Here is an 11,048-nt window from a genome sequence, read left to right as displayed (position 1 = left end):
ACTAGGAGTGGCGCAGGGCTCAAACTAGGAGTATAGAACGGCGAGGGGGGGCGTGGAAGGGTGAATGTGGCTTAGGGAGTCTCGGCGCGGAGAGCTGCGCTATAGACTTACCCCAAGAGGCCTGAGGATAGTAGTGCAGGCTAGGAGAGTTAGCAGGTGGTGCAGGTGGAGGGAAGCAGAGAGAGGTGAGGGCCGGGCCAGGACCAGAAGCGGTGCTCCTGGAGCCCAAGAAAGGGACTGGGTTGCTCTGGGTGAGAAGAGTCAGGAAGCAGTATTGGTTCCCCAGGTGTCTGGGGCCCCAAGACTAGGAATGGCGCAGGGCTCAAACTAGGAGTATAGAACGGCGAGGCGGGGGGGATGGAAGGGTGAATGTGGCTTTGGGAGTCCCGGCGCAGAGAGCTGCGCTATCGACTTACCCCAAGGGGTCTGAGGATAGTAGTCTGTAGAAGTATTTTTAACTGCCAGACTGGCTTGTCAAGTAGCATTGAAGCTGGAAGCTGTTTATCTTATTTCTTTGGTTTGTTTTTTGTTGTTAATTTTTATTTGTGTTTGTGTGTGTGTGTTTGTGTTTGTGTGTGTATGTGTGTGTGAAGACAACTTGCAGTAACCCGTGTCCAAGTGGAAGAGAGCTGCGCTATCGACTTACCCCAAGGGGTCTGAGGATAGTAGTCTGTAGAAGTATTTTTAACTGCCAGACTGGCTTGTCAAGTAGCATTAGAAATTGAAGCTGTTTATCTTATTTCTTTGGTTTGTTTTTTGTTGTTAATTTTTATTTGTGTTTGTGTGTGTGTGTTTGTGTTTGTGTGTGTATGTGTGTGTGAAGACAACTTGCAGTAACCCGTGCTCTCCTTCCAAGTGGACCCTGAGGATTGAACTCAGGTTGTCAGACTTCTTGGTGGCTTTACCTGCTGAGCACCTTACTGACAGACCAGTTTTTGGTTTTTTTGAGCAAGGTCTTGCTATACAGCCCACTGTGGCCTCAGACTCACAGTCTTCTTGCTCAGCCTTCCAAGTGTTAGGACTACAGACCTGTGTAAAATTTAAACCTCTTATATTTGGAAAGGACATTTTTTAAATGAAATTTAAATTTATAGACAAGGAAAACATCATTATGTGTACCTTAGATTTAATTCAGTGTCGTGGAATTTAAGTTATGGGTCTTTAAATATGAATGCACCTTCAAACTATTCTTTTTATTGCTGTGGCCATTAGTTTTTTAGTTTGGATTTCTAATTACTCATTTTAAGTTTTGTTAGAATACTTCATTACATATCTTTTAATTTACTGGTTTTATATATGTTTGTTTTCTGTGCAGTGGGAGTTTACAAGCAACTTCAGTTGTTCAAGATGCTGTGTGCTTATCTAATTCTGGAAGTGATGATTCTGAAAAGCCTCCTCCTAATTTGGGTCTTATATCTAGGAAGAGACATCATTGCAATTCTGATGAATGCAGTCATGTTCCTCCTGCTAAAAAATCCTCACTCCCTTCAGGAGTTGATTGTCAAGAATGTGCCTCTGAGGTAAGATTAAATTATTACATAATTAAGATGGTCATATTGCAACAAATCTGTTTATATTTTCTGTCTGTCTCTAAACCTCTATATATTGAAAAACTATAATACTCCTCTTCATAAGTAATCTAGATAAAGTTTGTTTGGGATTATTATTTTTAATCCATTCAAAGTGATACTTTGATAGACATTAATCAGAAAACTTACTCTTAGTTCTGTGACAGTGGCTGAAAATAAAATAAGGCCAGTGGTTTCTTGTCAGTCTGATCTTGGCTCTTCGACCTGCCAGCACTCTGAGTGGACTTTCTGATGTGAAGAATAATAGGAATATCTTCATCAGCACATGTCAAGTTTTCCATTGTGCTCAGGAATAAAGCAAGGTCCTCAAATGACCTCCCTGTAGGGTCCATTTCTGTCACTAGAATGATTTTGTGGTAGCCTCTTTCAGTTCCTGAGTGCTTGATAATCCCTCATGTCCTGGCACATTTCATTTGCTGTCCCTTCTGTGTGAAGCGTTTCTTTAGGAAACATTATTCATCACTGCCTCATCAAGTTTGGCTAGACCACACAGATTCAGTCACTGTTCACTGGATTACCAGTTTCTTAGTACCCTCTTGGTTTATGTTTTGTTTTTAATACTACTCATAATTTGTAACTACATGATGAAAAGTCACTTTAAAATCTATATTCCCAAAGGAAAAGTTGAAGGCCAGTAGTTCTTAGTAGCAGACACAGAAAACATGCTGTCATATAGAAAACATGCTGTCATATACCAGACAGAAAAAAATATAGTATTATAAAATACTCTCCTGTTGTTAGTAAGATAAAGCATTGGTTCATGTGCTTAAGAGCTATTTACTTCTATTTTCTTCTCTGTGAAATGATTTTCATATTGATATACTTTTAAATGGATTATTTAGCTTTTTCTTTTTTAGGGTCTCCTTGTAGCCCCAGCTGGCCTTGAACTCACAGAGAGTGGTGCCTGCATCTGCTCCCTGAGTGCTGGCATTAAAGGTGTGTGCCCTCATGCCTGGCTTGATCTTTTTCTTAATAGACCTAAAAGAATTTTTTTTATATATGTGTAAATTAAATGCAAATACTTTTCTTAGTTTTTTTACTTCTAGCTCAGAGGAGACAGAGGCAGGAGGGTTCCTAGGGCCAACCAAGTCTAGCCTAATTGGTGAGCACCTGGCCCATTAATCTCAAAAGGAGGTGACTAGCCTTTATCTCAGCACTCAAGGGGCCAGGAGCAGGTGAGTCACTGTGAGTTTGAGACTAGCCTGATCTACATAGTGAGTTCTAGGCCAGCTGGAGTTACATCATGAGACCTTGTCTCAAAAAAAAAGGGTGGGTAGGATTCCTGAGGATAACACCTGAAATTATCCTCTGACCTCATATATGTTCACATCCCCTGCCTGCCCCGCCCCCAATGATCTATGTAGTTTGCTATCAATATCAGTAAGTATTTCAGAGTATTTCTTTTGAGACAGAAAGGATCTGACTACATAGCCCAGGCTGACCTCAACTCAGGATTGTTCTGCCTCAACTTTCCAGCCTGAGATTATAGATGTGTGTCAACACAACCAGACTTCTCCACTTTTTTAAACCAAAAGTAGCATACTGCATGCTAGGCTGGACAACAGTGGCAAAATCTATCTCAAGCCAGATATGGTGAGGCACACTTTAATGCCAGCACTCGGGAGGCAGAGGTGGGTGGATCCCTGTGAGATCCAGGCCAGCCTGAACTATATACAATAGTGCCAGGCCAGGTGGGACTATAAGGAGACCCTGTCTCAAAAGGACCCCCCGCCCAAAAGAAGGAATACTTAGGCCATTTTATTAAAAAATTGAATAATTCTATTAATAAATATTATTTTACTTCTTTTGAACCATATTAGCCTTTATCATGTTGAATCATGGTACATTTCTGAAACGGATTTCTAATTGACCATGATGTGTTGTTAGTCTTTTGGTTCTTTTTAGTATTTGAGTTGGGATTGGGGATATACCTCAGTGGTAGAGCACTTGCTTAGCTTGTGGGAGGCACCATAAACACACAAAAATTTGTTTCATTTGACATCCTTCTATTGGTGACTGGTTAGTTGGTATCAGTATTATGCCTGAGATAAAAGTCATTTGACAACCTTCTTCCATTGGACCGTAGAGTAGTTTAACTAAGAGTAATATCTTTTCCACCAGTGTTTAATTTGTAATATCATTTGTTTAATATCTGACTCTGGAGCTTTCTGGGAGGTGCATGCTTTATTATAGAAAGGACAAAGGAAGTAGAGGGGATAGAATTTAAAGTTTACTTAGTAAGTGAATTTCTAAAACTTCTATATGTTTTCTTGAAACAGGTGCATTCAGTTGAATTAAATGTTTTCCAGAAACCAGGTGAGTGAAATAAGTTGAATGTGACTGCATTTTGCTAAGTACTAATGATTGTTCTGATGTATCTTGAACTTGAAGCAAAGACCTGCTCATTTTCAACTAATAACCCAAACCCCAAACCATCAAACTCTCTAAGATGCCATCATCACTATTTTTTAAAAGTTTAGAGCCATTACTATGATTGCTATAGATAGTTGATAAACTTAGGATATAGTAAATTTGAAGATAAATAATAATCCTTAAAAAAATCCTTATCTGGGGCTGGAAAAATGGCTAGTGGTTAAGAGCACTGGTTGCTCTTTGTAGTGGAGCCAGGTTTTGTTCCCAGCATCCACATTGTGGCTAACAACTGTCCATAATTCCAGTTCCTTTGGGTTCTGATGTCTTCTTATGGTCTCTGCATGAACTGCCCACATGTGGTACCATTATATATATGCAGGCAAAATACTCAAACACATAAAATAGGAATAAAAGTCAATAAAAATTAAAAAGTTCTTATTTAAGCTGGACATGGTGGCACTCCCCTTTAATCCCAGCCCTTGGGATGAAGAGGCAGATGGATTTCTGTGAGATGAGGCCAGTGGGGCTACAGGGGGAAAAAAAAAAAAAAAAAGCAAAACCAAAAAAGCCTGATCTATGCCTATATTTTGAAGTATTTTCCTCTAGGAGTTTTGAAGTTTCAATACTTACAATAAGGTCTATGATACATTTTAAGTTGGGTTTTGTTCAGGAAAGACATAGCCGACTAGTGTTATTCTTCTGCATGTAGATAACCAGTTTTGTCAGCACTGTTTGTTGAAGAGAGTAAGCTGTTTTTTCTCTAATGTATGTTTTTGGTTCCTTTGTTGAAAATCAGATGACTAGCTGAATGTTTATTTCTGTGCCCTGTATTCCACTGGTCTATATGTTTGTTTTTGTGCTAGTGCATGCGATTTCTGTTACTATGGTTTTGTAATATAATTTAGTTAATATCTTTTCTGTATGGGGGAATGGTCTAGTCTACTGGTGGTGCTTTCCACTGTGGTTTTTATTTGAGTCATTGAGTTTTTTATTTCTTTTGTTTTGGTCTTTTGAGACAGGGTCTCCCTGTAGCCCCAGCTGTCCTGGAACTCACTATGTAGACCAGGCTGGCCTTGAACTCACAGAGATCTGCCTGCCTCTGCCTCCCGAGTTCTGGGACTAAAGGCGTGGGCCACCACACCCAGCATTTTAATTTGTGTCCTGTCCCCTCTCCTTGCCCCTCCCCCACCCGAATAATTCTGGTTTTCTTGCTTACTCTCACATCCACGTTGCTGACTTCCTTCTCGAGGTCCTGAATTGATTTCCTTACTTCATTTATCTGCTTGATTGTACATCTTTGAAATCATTGATTGTGTTTATTAGCAGACTTTTTAATTCTCATGCATTTTACCCAATTTAAAAGCAATCATGTTGATTTGCCTTTTAATGTTATATTTCTATCTTGTAGTTTGCCAACTTGTACCTTTGTTAGGGTAGGTAATTCTTCTGGTTTTTTGTTTTGTTTTTTTTAGACAGGGTCTCTTTGGGTATTTATGGCTATCCTTGAACTTGTGGCAATCTTTTTCCCTCTTCCTCCCACAAAGGGGTGGCTGGAATGCCCAGGCTCCCTAACTTGAACTTATTTCTAGTTTTTAGGCTCCCCAAAGTAGTTAAATATCAAGCTGTGAGACCATTTTCAAGATAGTGCATGGGCACGGCCTGGTGAAGTGTGGAAAGTTATTGGTGTCTTTAGTGATGCCTTGTCAGATAGGTGTCAGTATTGAACCAGGTCCCCCAATTGGATTTAAGGCTTATAAGAGTTCTTCACTTGCCATGTGACTAGGACTAATGTCCAGTTCCTTTTAAGCCAGTTTATCTGGTTTCCTTGTTGGTATATATCTGGCTCTCTGGTTACTTGTTTTTGCTGCTCCTTGTTTTCTATTTCTGTGGACTTTCCAGCTGTCTCTTGTGCTTTTAGATGCTCTTGCTCTCCTTTTCTCTTCAGTAGTCTTGTTTTTTGTTTTCCTGACTTTTGTCAGTCCTCTTGTCACATGCAAGGTGTGTCTCATTTGCCGTCTAGGCAACTCCCTTCCCCTCAAGTAATTTTCCTTGACTTTTTAATTTTAATTTTTATTGTTTTTAAGACAGGGTCTTACTCTGTAGCACAGGCTGACCTCAGACTTGAACCTTGCTTTAGCCTCTTCAATGCTAGGAATACCATCTTGTGCCAGGATACCGAGCTTTATCCAATTATTCCTAATAGTGTACTTTACTAAATGTGATATGGATTGCTCTTACTGGCTAGGTTTCTTGTAGAATGCCACAGTTTTTCCCTTCAGATCCTCCAGTTTAATTGCCCGTGTTCAATTCAGTGCATGTGCTTATCATTTGCTCTCTTTATTTTTCTTTTTAAAGGGGAGTCTTGCAAGGGACAAGATATTTTCCCCACTGCAGAAAGCATACCTACAACCTCAGAACCTCAACAAGAGCAAATGGAACCAAGTTTTCAGAATACAGGATCCAGATCTCTTGATGAGATAAGAGATGCCTGTATAGAAAAGAATACTACACAGTTGCCTCAGGATAAGATGGTTGTGTCTAATGAAGAAGAAAAAACTGATCCTCCTTCTAATTCTGAACAGATGAACAGCAGAACATCATCTTCAAAACCTTCTCTGTCCAGGTATTGTAAGAAACCCTTTAGTGAATATCCCTCTGAGTAAGTACAAAGTATATAGACCAGACACAGCACATAGTATAGCATTAGATCCAGTACTGAGTTGTTGTTTTATGAACATAGCCTCCATCAGTTATGTAAAGGAAGGACAGTTTAGCACAAGAAATACAGTAGTACTCCATGTATGCATTCCATACATACAAGAGCTTAACTTAAAAGTACTGAAACTCTAGATAGAAAATCCTTAGAACATACTGAACTTTCTAGTCCATATTGTTCCTGGCCATTAGTTTGATGATTACATAATCTATCCTTCAGAACATGTACACGGAGATAGGATGAGACAACATAGAGCTGATGTCAGAGCTAGCTCTGGAAGTTGTTTTATCCAATTTCCAAATAATATGTTGTTGTTGTTTTTCCATTGTGACATTTAGTGTGGCTTTCTCTCTGAGTAAGTTTAGATTTTAGGTCCATACAACTGCTCCCATATTTTTTTTTACCCTACACAAGACGTCTTTAGGGTTATCAATAATTAGCGGCTTGCCAGCAGCATTGAAAACATTAAGGTGGTAAATTGAGAGGGACATCATGCACTAGTCTCCACTAGAGGGATAGGATGTGTGTCTGAAAAGGGTTTATATAATCTATTATTTGGTTATCTAAATTGCAGAAGGTAAAGCTCATCAGTATCTTTTCTGACCTCAGGGGTATCCTGAAAATAGAGTGAGGATAGGAAGTAGTATCAGGGTTTGGATTAAAGCAAGTTGAGAAGCAATGATCCAGAAAAGAAGACAGGGCTGCAAACATTTTTTTTTAATTTATTATTTTTATTTCATGTGTATGAAGGTATTGCCTGCATGTATGTAGGTGTACCTGTGTTGTGCAGTGCCCATGGAAGTCAGAAGATGGTATTGGAACTGGAGACACAAATGGTTGTTAGCCGCCGTGTGGGTGCTGGGAACTGAATCCAGGTCTTCTGAAAGAGCAACCAGTGCTCTTAACCACTGAGCCATCTCTCCAGTCCTATGCAAATGTTTTTTTTTGTTTGTTTTTCTTTTTTGGTAGAAGGCCATATAGTACATATTTAGGTTTCGTGGGACATAGGCCATATGGTTTCTGTTAGAACTACTCAACTCTGGTTGGAGCACAAAAGCAACCTTAACCATGTACTTGGTGCATTCCATAAAATTTAATTATGCAATCAGGTTGCATTTAAGCTGTGGACCATCCTGTGCTAATCTCTGCCCTAGAGACTTGCTGCTCAGATTATGATCCTGTATCAAGCAGCATGGACATCAATTTGAAAACTTCTTAGAAATATAGGACACAGACCATACCCATTTCAAACTCAGAATTTTTGTTTTAATAATACCTCCAGTTGATTTATGTGCACTTGTAAGCTTGGGCAACTTTAGCTCTGTCACAAATACATGTCATAGCATAGTGGCACCAGCACTTTGTAAAGTGTATCATTTTAGCGCTAATAGAAATAAGGTGGTTTTAAGAATGTCTCTTGGGGCTGGAGAGATGGCTCAGCAGTTAAATGCACTGGCTGTTCTTGTAGAGGACCTAGGTTCAGTGACAGCTTGCAACAAGCTGTAACACCAGTTCCAGGGTATCTGATGCCCTCTTCTGGGCCCTGAGGGTACCACATACACACGGTGTAATCCATATATGCAGCTCCTTTATGGAAGATCTGTGTGTTAGTCTCATAGGTGTGAAATTAAACTCCCTGTCCTCACCTGACTTTGGCTGTTGGTCTCTGATTTTTCTGTAAAATAAAAATAAATCTTTTAAAAAAGGAAAAAGGGGACTGGAGATGGCTCAGGGGTTGATCATGCAGACTGTTCCTGCAGAGGGCCCAGGTTCGATTCCCAGCACCCACATGGGAGCTTATAACCGTCTGAAACTCCAGTTCCAGGAGATCCAGTGCCTTCTTCTGACCCTCGTGGGCATTGCATGACATGGGTACACTTACACATATGCAGGTAGTACACTTATACACATAAAATAAAAATAATTTTTTAAAAAAAGAATTTCTTCCTAAACATGTTGACGTATACCTGTAGTTTCATAGAGTTAGGGGGCTGAGGCAGGAAGATTTCACATTTGAGGCCAACTTGAGCTATATATTGTAAGACCCTCTTTCAAAACAACCAAAACAAGGTGCGCATGTGTAATTTTTCTAATACGTTATTAATATATTTTCCCATTTCTGTTTCTAGACCTGGCCGAAGACCTTTGGGATTTTTGTCTTTGATATGTCCAAAGAATAGTTTGGATGCTGATGAAGTGACTCAGGTCCATAGTAAGAAGCGCCTGAAACCTCATATACCTGTATCAAGACGGAATTTGAAAAGACCTAATTCACTTAAGGCAAACCAGAAAAAAAATCCAGAGTCTTCTGCTCCACTCCCTTCTCCAAGTGTTGCCGGTGCTCAGTCTGAGAGTACTGGTAGCGCAGCAGCTCAGGTGTGTGAGAACTGGATTCCACCATGTGTGACGTATCAGATTCAACTAGGGAAAACTGCAGCTTATTTTCAGTTAGATGTCAGAAATTATTTCAGTATAGCTTCTGTTCACCACAAAATTGCAGCTAGTATAGTATAAGCCATTGAATTAGCTATAAATGCACACTTAATTGCCATTCCTTTAATCTGGACTCTTAATGACCTATGGAAGCAAAATGAAGTACTGTTTGCATTGTTATTTCCCTTAGGAGAAATGTCCTGGTTTATAAGAATTCAAGGAATTGCTGGGCCTGGTGGCACAAGCCTGTAATTCCAGCACTTGGGAGGCAGAGGCAGGTGAATCTCTGCGAGTTCAAGGCCCGCCTGGGCTACGTAGCGAGTTCCAGGCCAGCTGGGGCTACAGGGAGACCCTGTTTCAAGAAGACCAAAAACAACAACAACAAAAAGAATTCAAGGAATTATAAAGTAGAATTTATATTTTATTTCTATGCTTCCCTAAAGCTGTCTAATGGCAAGTACTGTTACAGAGTTTGAAACCACTGAGAAAAAGACCACCAGACTCAATTCAAATTTTAATTTGCCAAATTTATTAGGGTTATAGCTGTCCGTGGTCTTTCAGTGAGATTTGGGACCCATGGCCCTGAGGGGAGGGTGAAACTAGCTTATAAAGGCAAAACCCACAAATACCATAGGAATTTTATCACCAATGAGTAACACATTAGTCCTCTTAACAGATGTATAGAAACCTTGACAGTAAGGCACTTTCTGATTAAGTGCAGCTGTAGTGTCTAGGAGGTGACCAAGGTCAGCTGCTCCAAAGAAAGCACTCTTCTAAGGGGAAACAACTAAGTTCAGGCATTTAACCTTGAAGTTAGCTGTTTTTCTAGCTTTTGAAGTTTAAAGTGGCTGCTTTATACAAAATGAAGTTACTTTGGCTATTACAATTTGGGGAACTCCATTTGGGACCATTATAGTACTAGGATGAAAAAAATCTGTGACTTATATGAATTGATGTATCACTGCTAAAGTATTATTCTAATGCTTTTTAAAATTTTTATTTAAGTGTATGTGTACGTCTGCATAAATGTATGTGCACCATGTGAAGGCTGCTTGAAGGGCAGAAGAGAGCTTTGGTTCTCCCAGGAAATGGAGTTACAGGCGATTGTGAGCCATCAGTTAAGAGCTAGAAACCAAGCTGGATGTAGTGGCACACACCATTAATCCCAGCACTCGGGAAGCAGAGACAGGCTGATCTTTGTGAGATCAAGGCCAATTGAGGGCTACATGAAGACCCTGTCTCAAAAAGACCAAAAAAAAAAAAAAAAACCTAGAACCCAAACCCAGGTTAACTGCTGAACCATCTCCAGCCTGTTGTTGTTATTTATTATTATTTGTGTTTTCCCACAGTGCTGGGGATTTAACTTGAGGCCTCATGCGTGCTAGGCAAATGCTTTACCAATGAGCTACTTCATTAGCATCAGCATCATTGGCAAATTATCTTATGGTTGTTATAATTACCAGCAGTGTGGCACTGCCAGTTTAGTTCTGTCATTGCCAGAGTTAATAATAATATTTTGAAATAATTCTCTTTTTTTCGATTAAGTATAACAGTGGAGGGTGAAAATATCATTTGATTATTTTAATTTGCATTTTCTTAGTTACTAGTAACTTCAGCTTTAAAAAATATTTACTGGAAGTTCTCATTTGTATTTTCAGTTTATTTGTTTGTTGCTTTTTATAGCTTCTGATTAGGAAATTTTTTGCTAACTGGACATGATAACTTATACGAATAATCCCAGCATGTGGGAGGCCAAGGTTAGAGGATTGCAAGTTCAAGGCCAGCCTGAGCTACACAGTGAGACTATGACTAAAAAAATAGACAAGTTTTTATCCAGAGGTATAAATTTTTTGGTAGTCAGTTTTGAAGGTTTTATTGTATTCATGGTTATAGACTTTGGTATATAGTGTGAGGTAGGAATCAAATTTGCTATTTCA

General features: G+C 39.5%; 1 protein-coding gene across 2 annotated transcripts in view; it reads left to right on the top strand.

The window, feature by feature from the left end:
• Nucleotides 1-11,048, top strand: part of Bdp1 (B double prime 1, subunit of RNA polymerase III transcription initiation factor IIIB) — a 117,541-nt gene that overhangs the window by 101,112 nt on the left and 5,381 nt on the right. For both annotated transcript variants that reach the window (XM_008838483.3, XM_008838482.3), the window contains exons 35-38: nt 1,316-1,520; nt 3,869-3,905; nt 6,318-6,585; nt 8,808-9,054. In XM_008838483.3, coding sequence (XP_008836705.1) covers nt 1,316-1,520; nt 3,869-3,905; nt 6,318-6,585; nt 8,808-9,054 — 757 coding nt within the window. The remainder of the gene's footprint in view (nt 1-1,315; nt 1,521-3,868; nt 3,906-6,317; nt 6,586-8,807; nt 9,055-11,048) is intronic.

Source organism: Nannospalax galili, unplaced genomic scaffold, assembly GCF_000622305.1.
Source record: "Nannospalax galili isolate Female #2095 unplaced genomic scaffold, S.galili_v1.0 scaffold898, whole genome shotgun sequence".
Classification (NCBI taxonomy): Eukaryota; Metazoa; Chordata; class Mammalia; order Rodentia; family Spalacidae; genus Nannospalax; species Nannospalax galili.
Note: the sequence above shows the minus strand (reverse complement) of the source record. Positions and strands in the feature narration are given on the sequence as shown.